Genomic DNA, 26,891 nt, shown 5'->3' on the forward strand with positions numbered 1-26,891 from the left:
ATTCCCGGACCTCAAACCATCTTTAAGTAAGTACTTTGAATTACAAGAAACATATTGACCAGCAATCCCAATATCATAATTCCAGTGGAGCTGCTCCGTAAACATACTACCAAAATCCACAAATGAAGGTTCCAAATTTTTAAGACGGCTGTTGCCCGGGGTGCCACGATCACCATCAGCCATATTCGTACAGTTTTACAACAAAGTAATATGGCCTCATCTCCACAACAAAACAAAAAAGAAAAGAAAAAGAACTAAACAAGAACAAAATAGAATATAACAAACAACAAAAGAATGACACTTTCCATCTTGGAAAAAAACAAACAAAAAAAGAAACAGGCCGTATTTGATTTGCCCGTAACGAATCCATATACAAGTTACCAAATACAACGGCTACTAATTCCCACACACACCCATAATTATCGCGACAAAATAGCAAGTTTTTTTTTTTTTTTTTTTTTTTTTTTTTTTTTTATTGACCTTTTCAATAACAAATAAACACTCACTAATTCTAACAACAGCAAAAAAAAAATTAAGAATCCAACAAACTCTTAGCATTGTACCAAGGCACTTTAATAACACGGTTGTCCATTTTAACAGAGATGCTGGATGGTAGGGTAAGAGGTACTCAGGATTCCAAACCTTTATCCGCCAAACGCTTAAGTAACCCAATTAATTCTTTACGCAAAACCCACACACGCGGTGAGACATCATCACTAATAAAAACAGACTTATAAACACCGAACTCTTTCCCTTTTAGTTTTTTCGCATTACTTAGAATCAAGAAACGTGCCTGGACACTGTCCACCCTAATTTTAACAAAATTCTTGGAACAGTGAACCACAGTGAATGGTGGCATCTTGTCAGGTGGTAGTGACAAACCAGCTACAATCACATCAGAAACCCGAGATGCAGCCTCATTCAAAGGTACATCATTAAGGCCCCAAAACAGCAAATTATGCAACTTGTCCTGATTTTCGTTAACAAGAGACTGGGACACAACCACATTCATTTCCTCGTTGTATTTCTTAATCAGCTGTGACTGGGCTTTTACAATACTTTGCAGAGCTAGAAATTCCGATTTCACTGTTGCAATTTCATTGTCTGTTGCATTACTTTTATTTTCTAGCACCATAACACGACTTTTAACTGTACCCAAATCGTTCTGAATTTCAAGTACACTCTGCTTTAGGGTTTCCATGTTCACATTTATAGATTGGACCATTTCTAAAATTTTAATGATATTCTCTGCATTCGTTTTCTGGCAGTCCGCATTAACACTCGTATCCGAATGACTAGTAGAATTCATAACAGGATCCGATAACTCAGCTTCTGTCCGGTTGCTTTTGGGTCTGGCTTTCTTTCCCATCCTGATTTAATCAAAATAATATGTCACCTACCTTTGCAAAAAGGTAGTTTTCTACCTTTTCTCTCTGCATTCGTTTTCTGGCAGTCCGCATTAACACTCGTATCCGAATTACTAGTAGAATTCATAACTGGATCCAATAAATCAGCTTCTGTCCGGTTGCGTTTGGGTCTGGCTTTCTTTCCCATCCTGATTTTATCAAAATAATATGTCCCCTACCTTTGCAAAAAGGTAGTTTTCTACCTTTTCTCTCTGCATTCGTTTTCTGGCAGTCCGCATTAACACTCGTATCCGAATTACTAGTAGAATTCATAACTGGATCCGATAACTCAGCTTCTGTCCGGTTGCGTTTGGGTCTGGCTTTCTTTCCCATCCTGATTTTATCAAAGTAATATGTAAGTAAGTAAGTACTTTTATTACCCGAAAATTCACTAGAATTACATCGGAGTACGAATGAAAAAACCTTTGCAAAAACTTATTTTTTACCCACGCTAGTTTACAGCGTGCAATTTGCATAAACCCTTAAAAGGGCACGGCTAACACCCACATCAGGATTCCTCAGGAACTAGCTCGAACGCAGAACTCACTTCTTTGTATCCAAGATTATATTGTAACAATTAATATAAGCAATTATCACGCTATTATTCACATAAGTCTACAACATGGCATAGCAACAGTTGTATCCGGGCAAAAAAAGTCAGACAAGTTTATCCATTGACTGCTGAATGCGAACTGTTTTTCCTACCCATCCTACTTTCATTTTCTTAATAGGGATAAATCTCTAACTTTAGAGAAATAGCTATTGAACAACAATTTTCAATTAATAATGTAAGTTTTAATATTAAAAAAAAAAAGATATAAAAATAAAGGTTATTCTAAATCTCAGAACAGAAAAGCCGTTCAGCTACTGCCCTTATCATAATAATGTTCACATCCTTTGACATTCTTTGGAAGATCACAAAATCCAGTCTCATGATTAAAGACTTTGCCAAGCTCACAACCTCCAAGTCTCGGCAATCCGTTGCTCATGCATTTGTAGAAGTAGCGGCAATCCGAAGGCTTGGCAAGACGCTCATGATCACCAAATTTCAACATTTTTTCTCCAGTTATTTTTGGACAGGTAAAGCCTTAAAAAAAAGTCTACTTTAATTTAAATTTTCTTCAGAAATTAAAACACTGTGGTTAGGATAGTTTAAAGACGATAGGTAAAATGCCCGACTGAGCTGACCTTAAAGAAATGGAATACGCATCATTTTCAAAGCTTTTTTAGATGCTTAGAAATCATCCGCAAAAATTCCCTTTAAGAAGATCGAAAGAGGATAAGGTTAGAATTTGTCATTTTTATCATAAAATTGTCATATATTCCTCCGAATGTTACAAAAAGTTTCTTTAGTTTAAATATGATTTAGAAATTAGAGTAATTTATTTCCTCCTTTATAATTCTTCCGGTGGGTCTCTTTATTTGTAACTTAGGCCTTTCGAAGGCGTTCAAAAGTGTGGTATCCACTGTCAGCTTTTTGTTTCTATTTAAATTCCTGGGGTCAACGCCGTATCCAGCGAGTGGGGTAGAAAGTTTTAACAAATAGGAAACGTGTCAAAATAAACTTTTAAAGGAATTCAATGCAAATGATTGTTATAGTTTATTTTAACAATGTCATTGCTACTGTTGTCATAAAATTGTCATATCTCTCCGAGTGTCAAAAAAAAGTTTCTTTAGTTTAAATATGCTCTAAAAATTAGAGTAATTTAGATACCACAGTTTTAAAAACTAGGAAACGTGTCAAAATAAACTTTTAAAAGAATTCAATGCAACGGTTTTGTCATAGTTTATTTTACCAATATCATTGTCACTGTTGTTTTCACCATTGACATTAAAATGATAGCATTGCTTAAGAAACCTGAAAACTGTTATACATTACCAATAATCTTCCCAAATCGACTTGAATTGTTTATTCACATCCAATCCACAGTATAAGTATATACCAGTAGCGAAATCTTTTTCCAAATATGACACATATTTCATAGCGCGTAATTAGACTATGAGTATATGCGTCAGAGCCATAGTCTCAGTTGCTGCTTGGTTTACCATCAGAAATATTTGTCATTGAGCGTACACGAAGGCGAGGTCATGAATCTTGGGTGGTTTTAGATCTAAGTTGAAAATATTCAAAGGGGAGTATAGGACTTTTCGCCACTGTATATTACCTTTACTGTGATCACATCTCAATCCTGGATAAAAAAAAACTGGTAAGAAGAACGGGTAACTAATTAGTAAATAATCAATTGAAGATTTCCTTACATTTTTTGTTTTCAAAAACGATGGAAAAAAGAGTTACGAATATAAAAGCCGGAGAAATTCTTAAATTTCTTAAAGGTGGCTCTACTAGAAAATCCTTTTTGTTTTTACTTTTTGGAAGTGTTACCTGTTTGTGAAAAATATAAAACAATTGATAATTAGAAATCGGTTGCTAGTACAAGGAAGGTTTTTTTTATAGACAAATACTTAAATACCAAACATCCCACTCTTAACAATTTGTATAATTAACTAGTAAATGGCATATTAACTCTTATGTAACTAAAACTGTGTGTGTGATGAAAGAATTTGTATGATTACAAAACAAATACAAAATTCGAAAAAAAAGGAAAAAGGAAGAAAATTAATGAAATAAAAAATCTTTGGAACCAAATAACATAAAAGAAAATCGATTGAACGAATTATAGAGGAATGTGAGACCGGGCTGCAGATCCAACTTTATAAAAACGTGACATAATCCTTCTTTAAATTACTATAATTGAGTTGAGTTTCACAGGGTTTACCAGTTGAAGTTTATGGCGTCTAAGCATTAAAAGTATTACCATTTTCCAATATTTTTATTTCACTGAAGTTATAAATGACAACAGATAGGGGCCCTGAAAGATAGGCCCATTCATTTTTTCGAAATTAGGCTATTACTGTTGTTTGTGTAAAATGAGGTAGAAACATTTCCAACGCACCATTTCTAACATAACGGCAAATTATGTCGGAAAGTATTAGAAATTATAGAAAGAACGGTAATATATTTACTTTTGAAAACTAACCATTACAAGACTAGGAGGGCCAAAATCGTATTCCGGAGTCAATAATTTAAGGAAAATTAAAAGCAATTGTATCGGCACAGTGGTCGTAGAAAATTGGAAGGATGTTTTGTTTCTTCTTTTAAATGTTTGTTAATTTTATAGCGTTGGGAAAAAAAAATATCGAAAAATTATACCAAGAAACTGTTCCGGTAAACATCCAGGACGCAAAGCAATATCAGGAAATTCGCAAACACCCTGTTTGACATCATAAACAAGACCGGGGGCACATTCGATAAGAATTTCTTGGCCGTCTCTGCACCAAAAATGCTGATCACACCTGCTATTCACTGGAAATAGTCCATTGAGCCTTGAACAATTGCCAAAACCTAAAAGAAGTGGAGATATAGAAGCATACATGAGATTTGGGTGTGCTAACCTCCCGTTACTGAAGATGATGAACTAGATTAATCAAAACTCCAAAATGTTTTTTCCTAGTAATGTATTTTTGATGCACCTTCAGCGTCTCCCTGACTTGATTCCATGTGCACAGACTCCAGCGGATCCATGGGGGACCGGGGGACGCAGGATTTTTCTGCGCCATCTTTCCTTTTTTTTATTCACTCTTTTAGAATAAATTTGGTCAATTTGGTACCTTTATCACACTGAACCCCCCCCCCCCCAAAGATTTTGCTCATTGGCACCCTTGTTACATTGCCCCCCTCAAAATATTGCTCTACATCCGCCCATGTACACAGGAGATTAAGGACATTCAAAATTTCCGTAGGTGATTAACGAAAATTCTGTTGCAATTTATGGATCTGTTCCAATTTTTTACAGAAAATTTCGGTCACCATAGTAACTACCATCACCACTTAACTAACAAGTATGGTAATTTGTAATTTCAAACAGTTCGTGTTAACGAACAATAAGTAAGGAGCGACCCTGCTCAATAGTAACCAAAACTCAGAAAAATCAAATTTCGAAACCGATAGATACATCAAAAGAATCGGCTTGTTAAACTGATTTCAAATATTTAAGTTTCATTAAGTTTCGTCGTAACCATTAAAGGCTGCCGGCCTGAAAAAATTTGCCTGGGTTTCAAAAAAGGGGAAAACACCCCCAAAAAGTCACAGAATCTTCAGATTTATCGTATCCAGTTTTTTCCAGGGATAATCGAATCGAATCATTGGTCGTAGAATGTTGTAAGAACAAAAAGACTGAAGGACAACTAGGTCGCATCCTCCACCCTTTTTTCCCAAAATCGTCCGATCAAAATTTGAGATAGAGATTTCCTTCATCAAACAGTTCGTGGTAACGAACTGTAGTAAGGAGCGATCCGACTCAATAGGAACCAAAACTCTAAAAAATTGAACTTTGATATCAATAGCTACATCAAAAGAATCGCATTTTAATGCTGATTTTAAATATATAAGTTTCATCAAGTTTAGTCTTAGCCATCAAAAGTTACGAGCCTGAGAAAATTTGCCTTATTTAGGAAAATAGGGGGAAACACCCCCTAAAAGTCGTAGGATCTTAACGAAAATGACATCATCAGATTCAGCGTATCAGAGAACCCTACTGTAAAAGTTTCAAGCTTCTATCTACAAAAATGTGGAATTTTGTATTTTTTGCCAGAAGACAAATCACGGGTGCGTGTTTATTTGTTTGTTTTTTTTTTTGTTTGTTTTTTTTTTCCCAGGGGTCATCGTATTGACCAAGTGGTCCTAGAATGTCGCAAGAGGGCTCATTCTAACGGAAATAAAAAGTTCTTGTGCCCTTTTTAAGTGACCAAAAAAATTGGAGGGCATCTAGGCCCCCTCCCACGCTCATTTTTTCCCAAAGTCAACGGATCAAAATTTTGAGATAGCCATTTTGTTTAGCATAGTCGAAAATCATAATAACTATGATTTTGGGGATGACTTACTCCCCCACAGTCCCTGGGGGAGGGGTTGCAAGTTACAAACTTCAACCAGTGTTTACATATAATAATGGTTATTGGGAAGTGTACAGACGTTTTCAGGGTTTTTTTTTTGGTTTTGGGGGTAGGGTTGAGGGAGGGGGCTATGTGGGAGGATCTTTCCTTGGAGAAATATGCCATGGGGGAAAAAATTCAATGAAAAGGGCGCAGGACGAATGTGGTCACGTTAGAAAAAAACGTCAAATTAAGAGCTTAACATACAATGCTGGGTGTTCGGAGCCTCTCTATTATGGAGTATAATTTGAAAATAACACAACTATACGAGCGATAAAACATATATACCACAACCATAACTCAACTAACGAAAGAACTGCTAAGAGATAACACAACTATAAAGCGAAAACAGGTGAAAACTAACGGGAAAATAAACGAACTAAGAGGTGGAAGGGGCCCAGAGAAAAAATATAGTCCTTTTTCAATTTTGAGCCTAACTTCCGCAAAGGAGTAATAATGTCAGAAGCCCCGAAATACCGAATTATTTTCTTTTCAAACAGTTCGTGGTAAGGAACTGTAGTAAGGGGCGACCCGGCTCAAAAGTAAACGAAATTCTAAAAAACGGAATTTTGATGCTAAAAGATACATCAAAAGAATTGAATTTTTACGCTGATTCTAAATATATAAGTTTCAATTAATTTAGTCTTTGTCATCAAAAGTTACGAGCCTGAGAAAATTTGTCCTATTTTGGAAAAAAGGGGGAAACATCCCCTAAAAGTCATACAATCTTAACGAAAATCACACTATCGCATTCGGTATATCAGAGAACTCTATAGCAAAAATTTCAAGCTCCTATCTAAAAAATGTGGAATTTTGTATTTCTTGCCAGAAGACAAATCACGGGTGCGTGTTTATTTGTTTGTTTGTTTTTGTTTTTTCCCCAGGGGTCATCTTATCGACCAAGTGGTCCTAGAATGTCACGAGAGGGCTCATTCTAACGAAAATGAAAAGTTCTAGTGTCCTTTTTAAGTGACCAAAAAAATTGGAGGGCAAATAGGCCCCCTCCCATGCTCATTTTTTCCAAAAGTCAACAGATTAAAATTTTAAGATAGCCATTTTGTTCAGCATAGTCGAAAACCATTATAACTATGTTTTTGGGAATGACTTACTCCCCCACAATCCCTGAGGGAGGGGCTGCAAGTTACAAACTTTGACCAATGTTTACATATAGTATTGGTTATTGGAAAGTGTACAGACGTTTTCATGGGGATTTTTTGGTTTGGGGGGTGGGGTTGATGGGAGAGGGCTTTGTGGGAGGATCTTTCCTTTGAGGAATATGTCATGGGGGAAGAAAAATTCAATGAAAAGGGCGCAGGATTTTCTAGCATTACTATAAAAAAACAATGAAAAAATAAACATGAAAACGTTTTTTCAAATGAAAGTAAGGAATAGCATTGAAATTTAAAACGAACAGAGATTATTACGCATATGAGGGGTTCTAAAAATACTTTAGCATAAAGAGCGAGGTATTTAGGAGGAGATAAATACCTCGCTCTTTATGCAAAAATATTTTTAGTGATTTCAACTATTTATTCTACGGCCTTTTTGATTCAGGGGTCATTCTTAAAGAACTGGGACAAAACTTACGATTTAGTGTAAAGAGCGAGGTATTAACGAGGGTACAAACCCCCTCGTACACATAATAAAAATATAAAAATATAAAAGTTTGTTACGTAAGTTAATTCTTAAGTTACGTATATTTTTTACTAATAAAAACGTTCGTTGAATATTAAAAGTTCTAGTAGCCTTTTTAAGTAACCGAAAAATTGGAGGGCAAATAGGCCTCCTTCCCCACCCCTTATTTCTCAAAATCGTCTGATCAAAACTAAGAGAAAGCCATTTAGCAAAAAAAAAAAATTAATATACTAATTTCATTTCAATAATTTATGTGCGGAGAGCCAAAATCAAACATACATTAATTCAAAAATATTCAGAAATTAAATAGAAAAAAAACTAGTTTTTTTTAACTGAAAGTAAGGAGCGACATTAAAACTTAAAACGAACAGAAATTACTCCGTATATGAAATGGGTTGTCCCCTCCGCAGTCCCACGCTCTTTACGCTAAAGTTTTTAATTTTTTTAAATAGTAGAATTGTGGCAAAGAGTCAAACTTTAGCGTAAAGAGCGTGGGACTGCGGAGGGGACAGCCCATTTCATATACGGAGTAATTTCTGTTCGTTTTAAGTTTTAATGTCGCTCCTTACTTTCAGTTAAAAAAAACTAGTTTTTTTTTATTTAATCACGGTTGAAAGCCCCTACAATTAAGCATTGAGATATAGCATGACCCCCCCCCCACAGCCCCAAGGGGAAGGTCTTTAAGTTATAAATTTGTCCATTATTTAAGCATAATAATTATTATTGGGAAATATGTATATATTTTTGGGCGGGGGGAGGGCGAATTTTCTGCTGGGGGGTTTTCCACGGAAGAATTTTCCATGGGGAGGGAAGTTTCTAGGGGATGAACTTGTCAGGGGAAATTATGCACTTTGGGATTTTGCCAGAATTCTTATAAGAGATTCTTTTTATATGTCTTCCTTTCTCTTTTCCGTCTCAGTGTTAGGCGTGGAGTTGTTAAGGGTAATTGTCCAGGATAAATTTTCACTGGGATTGAATTGTGTAGGGGATATTTTCTGTGGGGAGGGGTATTTTTCCATGGGGGTGCAACAAGATTTTCTAGCATTATTTCAAAACGATCAGAAATTAAATAAAAAGAAAACAAATTTTTCGAGCGAAAATAAAGAGCAACATTAGAACTTGAAAGGAACAGAAATTATTATGTATATGAAGGGATTCCCCCTCCTCAAACCTCGCTCTTTACGCTAAAATCATTTACTTACCATGCTAAGCAGCCATGGTAAGCCGCATAATTGTGTTATTTATGGTACGCATGTACCATAGAAAATAAAAAGAAGGTTGAAGTTCAGTATTTCCAAATTTCAAATGTAGTGATGATTATACTCAGTCTTGGTATAGTTTATGGTAGAAATACCAGTAGCATTAAATCCCAGAACGGATGTCTGGCAAGCACAACTGAACTATGAGCACAAATGAACATAAAATGAACGAAATATACAATTAAGCCTAAGATCTTCATTCCTTTTATTATGATTTATTTCAACTAACATTGTTTTTCTTTCAAAAAGTACTACTATTAGTACTAACCACTAACCGCAGCAACAAGCCGCCAGAGACCACCACAGCTACGAACGCTCCACCTCCATCCTGATCTATTCAAAGCCTACCTATTTAACTCCTATCAGGAAGTTGAAATTTCCCTTAAATTTTTCCCGACAACCTCCTATCACCACAACCGAGGACAACCTCTTTTTCGTTTCACCCTAAACGGTAGGCCGGAAAAGACAATCTCTGGCAATCTTTCATCTCCAGAACGTGTCTAGCCATCTCAAAGTTTCTCTCATTATAGCCCTAGAATTATTTTCTATCATTTTTTTCAGTATTGTCTATTTACTATTGATCTCAACAGTGCTACTATGAGTGGCAAAATTATATAGAAAATATTTCTGTAGCGTTAAATTCGTCGGTGTATTGTCATAGTTGGACGGTTAAATTTATCCTCCTAGTCAGCGGGAGGATTTTCGCTCAACTCAAAGTAATGACAGGTTCTCTATGAAATGTTTCAATTATTTCTTAATTACTCGAAAAATGTTAGTTAGATATGCCGATTACACAAGACAGCTAGTTGAATTAGAAAACAAATCGTTTTCGCATGAATCCAAAGAGTTGAACAAAAAAACGACCAAAACTATTCAAACTAAGGAGGAGGTGTGCTACTTGCTAAAAATCATCTGTTAAGCTGTTCTGAGGGAGGGGGGATTAGAAGGACCAACGTGTGATTAAACATAAGTTACCCTACTGATACCCTCTTTGGAAAGCAACTCAGGCAATGCTTTCTACCTATTATATCAGAGGCTTAAACAGGGCTGCATCCAGGATGTTTTCCGGGGGGTGGTTTAACAAAAGAATTTTTCGTAGGGTTTACACACAAAAAAAAACTAAAAAAACGCACATAAAAATTGTTGTGTCCATTTTTGTTACGTTTTTAAGAATCAGGCAAAAATTTCATGGGGGGAATTTAAGAAATTTTCAAACAATTTTGGTTAATATCTGACGAGCCTATTCTGGTCCGTTCACAAATGATGATATTAGAGCCCCCCCCCTCCATCGATTAGTTGGATTACACCTGCAATTAGTTACACTTTATTCCAGAACCCAATCTTTATATGCATATTTTATTTTAGAAAGGTTGATAAGAAGTAAAACTGTCCTTAAAAAAAAATTTGAAATTAACGATGTTTTCTACGGATCCTCGGAGGATAAATGTACTTAGCTACCTGATTTTGAGATGCAGACTGCTCTATATCTGTTACTATCAATAGGTAGTTTAATTTCAGTTCATATGGGCTCAGAGGAGGTAATAGTTACGCTATCATCTTTAATTACACATTGATTGTTTTTGTTGATTCTTTTTCTCAAGTTTTCAATAAACAAAAATTTCTAGATTCAGCACATATAAGAGGCGGTATCCTATGTCTCATTCAGGTTAGCTTTTCTTTGTTTCACGTGGCAACACTACTCCTTATTTCATAGGGGAAAAACTTGCTTTTAAATGTCTAATTGCTACAAATACAAATTTTAAAAATTACCAAGCATAAATGATTATTTTCTTCAGATATTACAATTATTTTACGAACATAGGGAATGCCAAAAGCTCTTTTTGACCGATTAATCTTTTTTAGAACTGCCTTAGGAGTAATCAGTTAAAAAATTGAATTTTCGGATCTAGTGACTTCCTAGAAATTAAAAAGATAATAATTGAAAATATAAAAGATAATAAAGTAATAAAAAAGATAATAATTGAAAATAAAAAAGATAATAAAGTAATAAAAAAGATAATAATAGAAAATAAAAAAGATAATAGCTGAAAATAAAAAAGATAATAAATGAAAATAATAAAAGAATAATAATTGGTCTGGCTTGGGCCTGCTCTAGAAAAATATAATTTTGATTTCCCTCTGTTATTCAGGCTCTGTTCATTTCATTTTCAGTTCATAAAATTGATGTAAAGGTTTCCAATCGAGTGCTTAATAACGCAAATTTAAAATTTTACCTTTTGGTGGCTGGAGATTGGGCCTGCTGGTACAATCAACGTGGAATGGCAGATCACATTTTTGCAGCTCTTCAACAAAGACCATACCATCTTCACAAAGCATTTCAGTCGATTTCAAATCTTCACATTTGTAAAAGCGGTCACATTGTGTAGAATCAGCTACAAAATAGGGAAATTTGCTTTTTTCGCATACCACGCCTCCTGACTTCGCTGGCACTGCAACAACTGCGAATACCATGATACTGAAAGCAAATAAACCCAACATAATGCTGTGTGTCCCGTTACTGCGATAAAATGGTCGCATCAATGTCTTTATATAATATCAAGTGAATTTAATATATTGAGGGAAATCCTAGAATGAAACAAAAAGTGAATATTATCATTCCGTGAAATCTCTTAGCTTAAGTTCATTTTACATTTATGCGTACATTCCGATTCATGCAAATAAGATGTCATGATACCCAAAAAGAGTTATTTTATGCTAAATAATCAGTTTGCTATCAAAATCTATGTCAAGACAAAAGCTAAAAACTTCAGTAAGAGATATGAGCATGGAAGTAGTTTTGTTAGGGATTATAATGTGTTATTAGGGCACCCTTTTTGGTTTTTATTGTGAGAAAATTAGTTTAAGGAGCCAATAATCTTATTTGTCAAAAATACTTGTGGCTAATTATCCATTCTTTGAAAAATATTCATCCCCGTTGGTGCAACCTAGGAAAAATCGAACCCTAGCCCATTGTAACCGAACATTTAAAAACGAATTTTTTTACAATTTTTTCTTCAATTACAATTTGAAGCTGATTTAGGAATGGTAACTATTAATTTCGATTAATCTTGTAAAAGTTTATTGCGACAATAAATTTGTGGAAATTTTGGAAAATTGCCTGAAACCCTGCAAAACGCTACCGGATCGAAATGAGAACTGCAGCATTGGTATCAACATGGCGGAAAACCCATTTATGAGGGCTCTAGTCCCCTAACTTGAGCAATAAGCAATTCAATTTTTTACATGGAATGAAGTCACGTGTCTTTTTTTGGCTACCATGATAATCAAAGAGTTGGTGATAGAGATCAACTAAGCAAGGAGCTATTATGTTAAGTAAAATAGAAAACTACAAGACTATGTGGAAAACCTAAAGACAAAATAGTATGTATATAGAGGGATTTCCTTCCTCCTCCTTCTGGTATACAACTGGGAACATAATTTGTGCCACACAGGTCTACCACGCTCGGCGCACTGCCCAAAACGCTCGGCAAACCCTCCCTGCCCAAAAAATGCGGGCTACAGTTCCGCCACGCTTGGTACGTGCCACCTGGTTTTCATGATTTCTGATAGTGGGCAAACCCTTAGTTTGCACAAAATATCTGAGACATCCGTAAAAAGGAGTGCGATTTATTAAAAAAAAAAATAACAGGATGAAATTCCACATATTTGAGACCCCAAGAGCGTAAATTCGAAGCTCCATTCTACAATACAAACACATAAATCCACGTTTTTCCCTAAAAAAATAAAAAAAATCAAGCCGTTTATGCTAATGCACGAGGGCACGCAAAAAGCGGCCCTCGTCAATATGCATGGAGCAGTTTAATTGAAAATTATTCTAAGGTAATATTTTAAGGTAATTCTTATTTGGGCGAAAAGAGAAAAAACTGAAGCTAAAAAAAAAAACCGAAGCCCAAGTACAATATATACAGGTGCAAAGAAATCGCATTTAATGCTGGCTCCAAATATGTAAAACAGATAAAAATTTTAATTTACCTATACTATCTTTATAAGTCAGCAATGATTGTGCATGTATGTATTTATTTATATATTCATTTTTTCGCGAAAAAGACTCGTATTTTTTCTGGAAAATTGTCATCCTGGGATATTCTGGCCTAAAAACCGATCTAGATAGGTCAGAAGTGTGAAAATTCGTTAAGAGCCTAAATTTTAGAAAAAAATTACGTGAGTGATTAAATTTTTATAGACATCAGTATTGCATTGACGTTGTCACACTTTTGTGGAAAAATTGAAGATTTTCTTGCATGGAGAAATTTATATTAAATTGCTCAAAAAGGACAAAACTGGTAATTGCAAAAATATTTGCATATATTTTGACAATGGAATACGACAAAACAAAAATTATGAAGCTTAGTAGAGATAATTGTTAGAAATCGGACTTGGAGTAATAATTAAATATCTTTTATGAGAAGACATTAAATGGTGAAAACAGCAAAAAACCGTTAATTGCAAAAATAATTCGATGTATTTTAACAAAGGATCACAACGGTTCAAAAACTTTAAAACAGGAAACCAAAAGTTTGAAGCTTAGTAGAAATCGTTGTTAGAAAAATATTATTACCGAATTTATTTTCTTGTAAGTATATTCAATGTCTTTTTAAGAAATGAAAAAAAAGTTGAAAACATTTTTAAGTTCAGTTTAGAATTGCTAGAGTTATTGTGTTAACTGCAAAAATATTTAAGTTGCCTGAGCAATAATTTTAACGTTTTAATTCAAAATAGAAAAATACCTGAAAATTTTAAAAGTAATCTTTTTTTAGATAAAATCCACTCGCCACGTGATTAAACTTACAGGTTTAAACGTAACCAGTTATATAATGTAAGTAGGAAGGCCCAAAACCATTATTACAAACGATGATTTGATATTTTGACAAGGGATTACAAGATTTTAAAACATTAAAAAAGAAAACCAAAAGTTTCGAGCTTATTACAGATCGATGTTAGAATTCGGACTAGCTTCAATAATCAAATATTTTTGAAAAAAAATACTTTGTGAAAAAAAACATTGAATTGCATAAACATCAAAAAATGGTAATTGCAAACATGTTTGTGTTTATTTTAACAAGGGATTACAACAATCTAAAAACCTTAAAAAAGAAAACTTTTTGAACAAAGCCAGTTTAATAATGTAAGTAGGAAGGCCCAAAAAAAAAAAAATTGCCATTATTACAAATGATGATTCTCTATTTTGACAAGGGATTAGAACAATTCAAAGGCTTTAAAAAAGAAAACCAAAAGATTGAAGCTTAGTACATATCGTTGTTAAATATCAGACTAGCTTCAACAATCAAATATGTTTGAACAGTCCGTAGTATGAATAGACAATAAATTGCCAAAAGAATAAAAACTGGTAATTGCAAAAATGTTTGTCTATTTTTTAACAAGGGATTACAACAATTCAAAAACCTTAAAAAAGAAAACCAAAAGTTTGAAGCTGGGTATAAACTGTTGTTAGAAATTGGACATGCTTTAATAATCAAACGTCTTTGAAAAGATCAGTATGAAAAGATATTAATTTGCGCAGAGCCAAAAAATGGTAGTTGCAAAAATATTTGTATTTATTTGTATTTGTATATATTTTAACAAGGGATTGCAGCAATTCAAAAACCTTAAAAAAAAAAAAGTTTGAAGCTTAGTATAAACTGTTGTTAGAAATTGGACATGCTTTAATAATCAAACGTCTTTGAAAAGATCAGTATGAAAAGATATTAATTTGCGCAGAGCCAAAAAATGGTAGTTGCAAAAATATTTGTATTTATTTGTATTTGTATATATTTTAACAAGGGACTACAGCAATTCAAAAACCTTAAAAAAGAAAACTAAAAGTTTGAACCTTAATAGATATCGTTGTTTAGAAATGAGACTTACTTTAATAATCAAATATCTTTGAAAAGACTAAAGTATGAAAAGACAGCAAATTGTCAGCGGTTAGAAGGCAAGCGACAATGAAAATCTATATATAGAAGCATACCGCTTGCCAAGTGCCAGGTCCCAGCAGCTAGTAATTGCAAAAATATTATTCATATTTCATAAAGGGATTACAACAATTCGAAAACCTTAAAAAAACCAAAAGTTTGAAGCATAGTAGATATTGTTGTTAGAAATCGGACTTGCTTTAATAATCAAATATCTTTGAAAAAACTACAATATGAACAGACATCAAATTGTTTCAAATTGTCTGCGGTTAGAAGACAAGCGACAATGAGAATCCATGTATAGACGCCTGACACATGCTAAGTACCGGGGCCTGGTGGCGAAGTCGCCCGGATCCCGGTACTTACATATATACCAGATACTAGCCAAAAAAAAAAAAAAATTTAGAGAGAGGTAAGAATCAACCCCGAAAAAAAATTAGGACCTAGATAAAAATTGTACTGTGTATTCCAACATCTACTAGAACTCGAAGAAGATGTCTCAAGCTGATATCTACAAAAGTAAAGAATCTAACTTTTTTTTCCTAAAACAAAGAAAAGCGCAAGGTTAACTATTTTGCAATTGTGGCGACATTTGCCACCTAGCAACAAACAAACACGAAGCAAAGTAACCAAATATTGTAACCAAAGTAACCAAAGTAACCAGTAACCAGTAACCAGTAACCAAAGTAACCGAACAAATATTGAGAGAGGACTCATTGTAACAAAGTTCTCCTTTGTTTTAGAAAAGGAGTGTCACAGCAAGGTGGTGTTTTCTGCCATTTTGTGGTGCAAAATATATGCACCATTTTGTGGTGCATAAATTTGTCCCCTAGGACACAGACACACGGAGAGACGGACAAAAACACAAAGAAACACACAAAGAGAAAAAAGACACCCGATAAAAACACTTCGGAGAGATATTGTATTTTTTCAGAGCGAAAAAAGACATTTAGACGCACGGACACTCTTTTTGCTTGTCTGTCCGTCTATCTATGTGTATCTTTTCTGTCTCTCTGTGTGTCTTTTTGTTTGTCTGTCTGTGTGTCTATATGTCTTCTTGTCCGTCTGTCTGTGTGTCTGTATGTTTCTTTTTGTATAGCTGCCCGTGTGTCTATGTGTCTTTTTCTGTCTGTCTGTGTGTTCGTCTGTGTTTCTTTGCGTCGTTTTGTCCGTCAGTTCGCGTGTCTATGTCTTTTTTCCATCTGAAGATATGTCTACGTTTCTTTTCTCTGCCTGTCTGTTTGTATTTTTATATGCCTCTTAGCATGTCTTTGTGTCTTTTTTCTCTGTCTCTGTGTCTATGTGTTTATTTGGGTGTCTGTCTGTTTGTCTTTTTTTCCCTCTGTCTGTGTGTCTATGTGTTGTTTTTCTGTCTGAATTTCTATGTATCTTTTTGTGTGTCTGTCTCTCTGTCTCTGTACCAGTGTATGTTTTTTCTGTCTATTTGTGTGTCTTTTTGTATCTTTATCTTATAACGAAAAAAATAATAAAAAATGTTTTTTTTTAATGCCAAACAAGAAAACTGAAAAAACACACAAAGCAAATATTTCAACAGGACAACCACCTCTCTTTTTCAGAATGAACAGATTGTATATATAAAAAATATGTACACGAAAAATGCGGAAGAAAAAAAACCCAACAAAACGAACCCAGAAAACCAATGTGAGAAAAGAATAAAAAAAAAAAAAAAAAACGTTAAGTTAATTAAAATGCAATGAAAGTAAAAAACCTCTCAGAATTAAAATCAAATGCATAACAACCACAAAGCGAGTCATCCGCCAATACTCACGATTTGCACAAAATCTAAAAAATAAAACTGTCATAGTCGAATATTAACGCTTAGCATCAGTTGGCTAGCGTCTGGAAACAGTACGTTGATTGCCAGGAACATATTTCTAAGAGCCTAGTAATATCAGTGACTTATTGGCTCAGAAGACTAACGCGTCGTTCATTTACCATAGGAAATTGTGGGTCTCACGTTCGATTCCTACACCAGACATAAATTTCATAAATTCTAGTCTAAGTCAAAGTAAGTTTAAAAAAAATCTTAAGTAAAAAAAATAACAATACTCCAAAAAACGAATAAAAAATTGGAAGGGAGAGGGCAAAAAGTTGAGAAAGTGAGAGGAGAAGACCTTTGGGCCTCTTGAGGAGGAAATGGGGGCTCTGAAGGGGAACGTCGGAACCTATACTCATGCGCAAGCCCCAGTAACGGAAAACCAGAGTGGTCAGTACCATTACATTACAAAAAAGGATACATGGCTGGCCGCAGACATTACAATTTTGGTACCATCACAAATTTCCTTCATTATCGAAAGAAAATTTCTGTCTAGCAAGCATCCTAATCACTTTGGTATATATATTCTGGGAATGATGCCAAAAAGGCTCACATAAATAATTCACTGATAGCATTTACCAAATATCCAATTCCAATCGAGAAATCCATTTAGTAATTAACTTGTTACGATATAGTGATGCTTAACACCGGTTGGCTAGCGTCCAGAATCAACATATTGATTGCCTAGAATGGGTTTCTAAGAACCTAGTAATATCAATGACTTGTTGTCTTGCGTGAAAACTCGTCAATCTTTTATTTTCTATTCTTTTATATTCTTATTATAATCTGTAATACAAACGAATTGCGTTAATTAGAATTTTCTGTGTCCATTTGGGAGTTTTTTCTAACTTTATTTTCTATGTTATCTACCTAAATTTGTTACCTTTTCCACTTTTCTTAAATAAAAGTGGAAAAGTTAAAGAGTGGGAGTTCTGGTCCCCTTCTATCAGTCTAACTTGTTCAGGCCTTTTAAGTTAGCATTTGGTCAAAATGATATGTCCCATGCAGAGCCATATCTAGTTTTTTTTTTCGGGGGTATTTTACACAAGGATTTTTCTTGGAGGGGGGGGGGGGGTTTGCACGCACCAAAAAAACTTAAAAAATCGGAAAAATGTGTTTATATCCATTTTGCTACGCTTTTACAAGACAGGCAAACATTTCACGGGGATGGGTCAAACACCCTACCTTCCCCCTGGATATGGCCTTGACCACAAGGTTAATTGGAACTAGAAAAAAAATATTTTCAGCACCAAATATATTATTAACCTATTTACAAGATGGAGAAAAAACTAAGAACTGGGACCTAACCCTGCCAATCAAGAGCTAATTTGAATTCGAATTTTTTTTAAAATACCGATAAACTTTAGCGTCAAGTACGGGGGCTTAAACTTAATTTCAACTTGAAGAAACTCTAAAAATACAATTATTGAAAGTAACTAGAGAAAAGATGTTTGGTCCATTCTTGTGTCTCGTAAATCAAAGTTCCTTTTTTTCATCGAAAATTAATTTCAATCTTCGCTCCATTGCAATCATTTTAACAAAGTCTAGCCAGTGAAAGATGATATTTCCAAACCGATAGAAGACAGAAGAACAGCGATTGGTGTTAAGAATATTTTACTTTTTTGGTTTGAGCGGAGAAAAGAAAATATCCAAAATACAGTTATTCCTATCAAGCCAATCATAAAACTTAATTTTGGTTCATTTTTGTAAGGAGAGTGGGGAGCCGTGCCAACACTGGAAATTTATCATCCTTAGGTTTACGTAGCATAACCGGGTTAATACAATAAGTTTCAAGCAGTATAGAAAAAACTCTTTGGGCTTTTTTCATGCGCTGTTTAGGGACAAAAATATGCTGTTTTTTGTGTGTTGGGGCCTCTTAGCCAAAAACCAATCAGATGGATCGTCATACCCATTTTTGGTCATTTTCTTGGGCGAAGAGATCGACTCTTACTGGTTTTTGTTTCTATGCACCAAGTGCTCTTGCACCAGAAACTTTGTGGATTTAAGTTCAAGCCGCACAAAACCCCCAGTTCCTGACCCCTCTGGCGCGTTCTTTGGCCAACAAGTTTTTTTTTAGTTTTTATGGTTTAATTAATTCAGGCTCCTTGGTCTAAAACACAAGTCTCAAACCAATATTATCCTAAAATATTGTTTGTAAATTTTTGCCTCCTAACACCATCCCTCTCTGAAATACAATTTGAGGTCCCCTTTGCCCAGTAAACAAACTCGAAAGTTTCTACCTGATTGAAAAATTTGTTTTTTGCCCATCTTCGAGGGAAAATGAGTTGTCTCTTTCGGACAACAGGGGAACTACTCAATCGAACTTATTACTAGATTATTCATATATTACATCTGATTCAGATGATCTGAATTAGTCGGCAATTCTTGCAATCAGGATCAGACGATTTCTTAGTTTTTTATTTGCAAGAGATTTTAAGCAGCCCAAAATTGTTAAAAATTGCTAAAAGCAAGTTACATTTTTCTACTTAGAACTTAATAAAACTGGGACTTTTAATGTGCGTTTCTATAGCTGAGAAGCCAAATGGTTAAGTTTTCAGGCGAAATCATTTTCTTGTTCCATAGATTAAATTGACAGCAGTGTTCAATGTTTCCCATGGGTATTTGGTATTTCCCAGTTATCCTTTTCTTTTTTAATACGGATTTCAATGTTCTGTGCTGGACAATTATTAGACTTTGTATTGAATTGAGATTCGCTTTGAAACTTTTTGGAAACTCTTTTGACTCTGTTGAACAACAGGAGGGTATAAATCAAGTCCAAGAATTTAGCTTAAGTTTACTACCGTAAATTTTGGACCATTTCCTTATTCCTTCAAACCTTATTTTATTTCTTCTTGGGGTGGAAGTCATTTGACAATCAATACGAAAGATACAGGATAATAAATATCTATGAGTAAAAGAAGATTGGAATGGAAAACAAAATTAAAAGTAAAAAATTGAATACAAAAGAAAAAGTCGATTTGCCCTGAGTAAAGTATGGAAAATTAATTTAAGACCGTTTATTTTAGGTTCATCGTAATTTCATTTGATATATTTTACAATGTTACCAAACAGTTCGTGGTAACGAACTGTAAATAATGCGCGATCCGGCTCAATAGAATTGAAACTCTAAACAAGAGCTAAGAGCTCATATGGCACTTGTGACGAGGCAAGAAGAGCTAAGAGCCAAGAGATCATATGGTATGAGCTCTAACAAAATTCTATGAGTCAATAGATTGATTTAAAAGGGAAATAAGAGGCTTAATGCCGGTCAGGATTTAAAATAAGAGCTCTGAGACATGAATTCCTTCTAAATATCAAATTTCGTTAAGATCCGATCACCTATTCGTAAGATAAAAATACCCCCATTTTCCTGTTTTCCAAGAATTCCGGTTTCCCCCTCCAACTCCCCCAATGTCACAGGATCTGGTCAGAACTTAAACTTAGAGCTTTAAAGCACAAGATCCTTTTAAATATCAAATTTCATTAAGATCTGGCCACCCTTTCGTAAGTTACAAATACCTCAATTTTCAAAACTACCCCCCCCCCAACTCCACCAAAGAGAGCAGATCCGGTCCGGTTATGTCAGTCACGTATCTTACACAGGTTTTTATTCTTCCCATCCAGTTTCATGCTGATCTCACAGCTTTAAGTACTTTCTAAGATTTCCGGTCCCCCAACTGCCCCCCCCCAATTACGCTGGATTCGGTTTTAATTCAAAATGAGAGATCTGAGTTACGAGGTTCTTCTAAATATGAAGTTTCCTGAAGATCCGATCACTCTTTCGTAAGTTAAAAATACGTCATTTTTTCTAATTTCCCAGAATTTACCCCCCCCCCAATAGAGCGGATCCATTTCAATTATGTAAATCACGTATCTAAGACTTCTGCTTATTTTCCCCACCAAATTTAATCCCGATCCCTCCAATCTAAGCGTTTTCCATGATTTTAGGTTCCCCACCCCAAACTTCCCCAATGTCACTGGATGCGGTCAGGATTTAAAATAAGAGCTTTGAGACACGATATCCTTCTAAACATCAAATTTCATTGAGATCCAATCACCCGTTCGTAAGTTAAAAATACCTCATTTTTCGAATTTTTCAGAAATACCCCCCCCCCCCCTCCAACTACCCCAAAGAGAGCGGATCCGTTCCGGTTGTCAATCATGTATCTAGGACTTGTGCTTATTTTTCCCACCAAGTTTCATCCCGATCATTCCACTCTAAGTGTTTACCAAGTTTTAGGTTTCCCCCTCCGAACCCCCCCCCCCAATGTCACCAGATCCGGTCGGGATTTAAAGTAAGAGCTCTGAGAAACGATATCCTTCTAAATATCAAATTTAATTGAGATCCGATCACCCATTCGTAAGTTTAAAATACCGTATTTTTTCTAATTGTTCAGGATTAACCCCCCCCCCCCTAACTACCCCAAAGAGAACGGATCCATTCTGGTTATGTCAATCATGTATCTAGGACTTGTTCTTATTTCTCCCACTAAGTTTCATCCCGATCCCTCCACTCTAAGTGTTTTCCAAGATTTTAGGTTTCCCCCTCCCAACTCCCCCCCAATATCACCAGATCCAGTTGGGATTTAAAATAACAGCTCTGAGACACGATATCCTTCCAAACATCAAATTTCATTAAGATATGATCAACCGTTCGTAAGTTAAAAATACTTCAATTGTTCTATTTTTTCCGAATTAACGGGCCCCCCACTACTCCCCAGATGGTCAAATCGGGAACAGAACTATTTTTAATTTAATCTGGTCCGGTCCCTGATACGCCTGTCAAATTTTATAGTCCTAGCTTTCCTGGAAGTGCCTAAAGTAGCAAAACCGGGACCGACAGACCGACAGAATTTGCGATTACTATATGTCACTTGGTTAATACCAATATATATATATATATATATATATATATATATATATATATATATATATATATATATATATATATATATATATATATATAATATATATATAATATATATATATATATGCATATATGCATATATATATATATATATATATATATATATATATATATATAATATATATATATATATATATATGTATATATATATATATATATATATATATATATATATATATTATATATATATATATATATATATATATATATATATATATATATATATATATATATATATATATATATATATTTATATATATATATATATATATATATATATATATATATATATTTATATATATATATATATAATATATATATATATATATATATATATATATGTATATATATATATATGTATATATATATATATATATATATATATATATATATATATATATATTATATATATATATATATATATATATATATATATATATATCTATATATATAAAAATAAGTTGTCTGTCTGTGGATGGATGGATGGATGTGTCAGGTGACGTCACCTGAAAAAACTGGATTAGGTGACGTCAAAACTGAAAAAACTAAAAAAAGGCAAAAACTACAAAAAAAACTAAAAACTAATAAAAAAAATAAAAAAGCTAAAAAACTAAAAAAACTATAAAGGTAAAAACCAATAAAAAACTAAAAAAAAAACTGAAAAAACTAAAAAAAGGCAAAAACTACAAAAAAAAACTAAAAACTAATAAAAAAAGTAAAAAAGCTAAAAAACTAAAAAAACTAAAAAAACTAAAAAAAGGTAAAAAACTAAAAAAAATAAAAAATAAAAAAAAACTAAAAAAAAGGAAAAAACTGAAAAATAAGCTAAAATAAAGGTAAAAACCAATAAAAAACTAAAAAAAAAAAGGAAAAAACTAATAAATGACGACACTCAAAGAGAAAGCGACCAGGACAAAAGGAATGTTCGATTAGCAATCAACAAAGCACCGGGACACAGGGAGTATAAATGACGACCAGGACATAAGTAAAAAAAAAAAAACTATCTATATATATAAAAATAAGTTGTCTGTGGATCTGTGGATCGTGGATCAGGTGACGTCACCTGAAAAAACTGGATCAGGTGACGTCAAAACTGAAAAAACTAAAAAAAGGCAAAAACTACAAAAAAAAACTAAAAACTAATAAAAAAAATAAAAAAGCTAAAAAACTAAATAAACTAAAAAAAGGCAAAAACTACAAAAAAAACTAAAAACTAATAAAAAAGCTAAAAAACTAAAAAAACTAAAAAAAAGGCAAAAACTACAAAAAAACTAAAAACTAATAAAAAAAATAAAAAAGCTAAAAAACTAAAAAAACTAAAAAAACTAAAAAAAGGTAAAAAACTAAAAAAACTAAAAACTAAAAAAAAACTAAAAAAGGTAAAAACTAAAAGAACTAAAAAAGAAAAAAAGAAAAAAAAAGGAAAAAAATAAAGGAGAAAAACAAAACTAAAAAACGAATGTATATACAGACCGGTACACCGGGATACAAATGACGACCGGGACACAGGGAATATAAATGACGACCGGGACACAGGGACACAACTACAACGGGGACACCGGGGGAAACAGGGGGATATAAATGACGACCGGGACAAAAAAACTAAAAAGAAAAAAAAACTAAAAACTAATAAAAAAACTAAAAAATCTAAAAATCTAAATAAGCTAAAAAAGAAAAAAAAAGGAAAAAAATAAAGGAGAAAAACAAAACTAAAAAACGAATGTATATACAGACCGGGACACCGGGATACAAATGACGACCGGGACCCGGGACACAGGGAATATAAATGACGACCGGGACACAGGGACACAACTACAACGGGGACACCGGGGGAAACAGGGGGATGTAAATGACGACCGGGACACCGGGACAGGGAATGGTCGATTAGCAATCACCATCAACAAAGCTCAAGGGCAATCATTAGAATCATGAGGTATAGATCTGAATACAGATTGTTTTCCCATGGACCATTATATGTTGCATGTTCAAGAGTCGGTAAACCTGACAATCTATTTATATGCAAAGACAATGGGACAGCAAAGAATGTTGTATATTCGCAAGTTTTACGTAGTTAAAACCATATATATATATCTATCTATATTCACAGGTGGGACATAGGGACACAACTACAATGGCGCGTAACTATTATGGCGCGTAACGACTTACGCGCGCGGGGGGGCTTGGGGGGGGCGCGAAGCGCCCCCACCAACTAGGTGTTGGGGTGGCGCGAAGCGCCACCCCAACAGCTAGTATATATATATATATATCAAAAGAATCAGATTTCGTGTTGATAACTTTCATTAAGATTAGTTTTACCCATCAACGTTTACGAAGCTGAGAAGATTTTCTTGGTTTTCGAAAAAAGGGAAAACACCCTCTAAAGTTCATAGAATCACACATGAGATTCAGCGCATCAGAAAACCCTACTATAGAGGTTTAAAGCTTCTAAATGCAAGAATGTGAAATTTTGAGTTTTTATCAGAAGAAATATCACGGTTTATTTTTTCACAGGAGTGATCGTATCGACCCAGTGGTACTACAATATCGTGAAAAGCCTAATTCGAAGTTCAAGAACCCTTTCTAAGTGACCCAAAAGATTGGAGTACAACTACGTCCCTCCACAATCCCTTTTTTCGCAAAAATCGTCCGATTAAAATTTTGATATAGCCATTTTGCTCATTATTGTTGAAAAGCCCAATAAACTATGCCTTTGGATATAACATGACCCCCCATAGCTCCAGGGGAAAGGTCTTTGTTACAGAAATTACCCATTGTTTACGCATTGTATTTGTTATTGGGAAGCATGCATACATTTTAGGGTGAGAAGACGAATTTTCTGCTCGGGGGTTTTTCATGAGGGGACTTTCAATGGAGAGAGAAGTTTCCGAGGGGTGAGCTTGTCATAGGAAATTATACACTGAGGAAATTTGCCAAAATTCCTACATAAATTATTTTTCAATTTCTTGCTTTCTCTTTACCGTCTCAATTTTACGCGTAGAGTTGTGAAGGGTAACTGTCCTGGGTAAATTTCCACCGGGATTGACTTGTCTAGAGGAGATATCCACTATGAGGGTATTTTTCCGTGGAGGTAAGGCCAAATTTCCTGGGATTATTTAAAAAAACAATCGGAAATGAAATAAAAAAAACAAGCTTTTTCAACTGAAAGTAAGGAGCAACATTAAAACTTAAAATAAACAGAAATTATTATATATGAAGGGGACTGCCTCCTCCTCAACACCTCACCCAATTCTTTAGGAACAACTTCTGAAACACTATGTTCGTTTAATTAGAACAATAAGAAGCCTTTTTCGAAAGTACAAAAAAAACTTGAATGTAAAGAGCAAGGTGTTGAGAAGGAGACACCCCCCCTCATATACGTAATAATTTCTGTTCGTTTTAAGTTTTAATGTTGCTCCTTACTTTCAGTTGAAAAACTTGTTTGTTTTGTTTTTATTTAATTTTTCAGAATAGGTCCCTGGCCTTTGCTTTACCGCTAAAGAGGTTAATTTATGAGGCTAAGGTTTATCTAACTAATTTAACAGGGTAAATACAGGGAAAAGCAATCAACTGCGAACTTTAAAAACGGAAACAAAAATCATATAAAATCATAAAAATCACATAAAACCATTTATACCTCGGGAATAAGCCTATTAGAAGTAATACTCTAAGGTCTCGAGTAAGAAGCCATTGTCTGTCATTTGTCATTGTCTGTCATTACCTGTGCCAAGTTAGGGTATCTTGTTGATTGCTTTGAACTGAAACTCATCGCCATTAAAATGTCTTGTAATATAACTGGCCAAAACAATCAATTTCATCCTAGAACGACATCGTTCAAAGCTTCGACTGAGAACAATAGCAAACTACTAAAAAAAGGGCTTCTGTTTCATCTGAAGCGTGGAAAGAGCACTGCGATAATTTAGCAGTGACTATTTGGAATGTGTCTTTATCAAAATTTTACGATTATAATAAAACTAATTTAAAAGACAACCCCGAGAAATAGAAATGCTTTGTGAAAAGAGCTACCAAATATCCCCCTAGAATAATGAATGAAACAAAGGGAGCAATATCCCTGGTGGGAAGTGGAAATGTAAAAAGTGAAATAATTTCATCATTTTTGTGCTATTCAGTCAAAAACATGTATAGCTCTAGGCGTACAGAAGGCCCTAGAGGAGTTCAGTATGTTGCATTTACGTCAGGATGGTTTCAGAGCAAAATGTTTAAAGCGTGTTTAATGTCACAGATATTCTTGCGCCTCAAGTAAAGAGCAGGGGGGAGAGTTTTGCTGGGTAACAATTTGTCTTCCCAGTTTTTTGCCAGTGTTGAAAGTCTGCAGAGGAAACAGCATTTAATTTGTATTCCTTCCATCAAATACAACAGATATACTGCAACGACTTGACATTACTTTTCTTGCTTTAATTAGAACAGTTTGGTGGAAAATGCTTGATGACTACAAAATCGGTAATCCAAAAGAAACTGCCTTAAAAAAAAGATAAATTACCCCAGCTCCAGTCTGAAGCTACTCCCGAAAATCTAGAATCAGAAAATCTAAATCTAGAAAAGTAAATCTAAAGAATGGTTTTTCCAAGTACTTATCGAGCTCCAGAGTCATCCAAGAATATACGCTTCCATTGCAACTAACTCCACAACAGGTTGTGAATGACATGAGTAGTTTTATTGTCCTGTAAGCCCAAAGATCAGAAAAGTGAAGAATATCGCGCGCAAGCGTCTTAGCATCGCAACAGATATAAGCATCGAGGATACAGAAGACTCGAGTTCGGAGTCCGACATGACTGACGTATCAGGATGCGAGAGGGAGTCTGAAATGGATGTTAATACGTCGGTGAGCACTGGCCCTCTTATTCAGTAAGTAGGGCAGCAGCCAGAATGTGTTCAAATTACCCACAA

At 34.3% G+C, this 26,891-nt stretch overlaps 1 protein-coding gene across 1 annotated transcript; it reads right to left on the reverse strand.

Moving 5' to 3' along the window:
• Positions 1–2,097: 2,097 nt before the first annotated feature.
• On the reverse strand, positions 2,098–11,798 carry LOC136026769 (protein obstructor-E-like). The gene is made up of 3 exons (XM_065703475.1): positions 11,524–11,798; positions 4,618–4,809; positions 2,098–2,493 (listed from the first exon to the last, which is right to left on the reverse strand). Exons 1-3 carry the CDS (start codon positions 11,786–11,788, stop codon positions 2,267–2,269), a joined length of 684 nt encoding a protein of 227 aa, XP_065559547.1. The 5' UTR covers positions 11,789–11,798; the 3' UTR covers positions 2,098–2,266.
• Positions 11,799–26,891: the final 15,093 nt, after the last annotated feature.

Source organism: Artemia franciscana, chromosome 5 (genome assembly GCF_032884065.1).
Source record: "Artemia franciscana chromosome 5, ASM3288406v1, whole genome shotgun sequence".
NCBI lineage: Eukaryota > Metazoa > Arthropoda > Branchiopoda > Anostraca > Artemiidae > Artemia > Artemia franciscana.

Coding starts and splice junctions, on each gene's coding strand:
- LOC136026769 (XM_065703475.1), bottom strand. CDS start 11,788: ATGTTGGGTTTATTTGCTTTCAGTATCATGGTATTCGCAGTTGTTGCA. Junction 4,810..11,523: donor CAATCTCCAGCCACCAAAAG/GTAAAATTTTAA, acceptor CACTTCTTTTAG/GTTTTGGCAATTGTTCAAGG. Junction 2,494..4,617: donor TTTACCGGAACAGTTTCTTG/GTATAATTTTTC, acceptor CTTTTTTTTAAG/GCTTTACCTGTCCAAAAATA.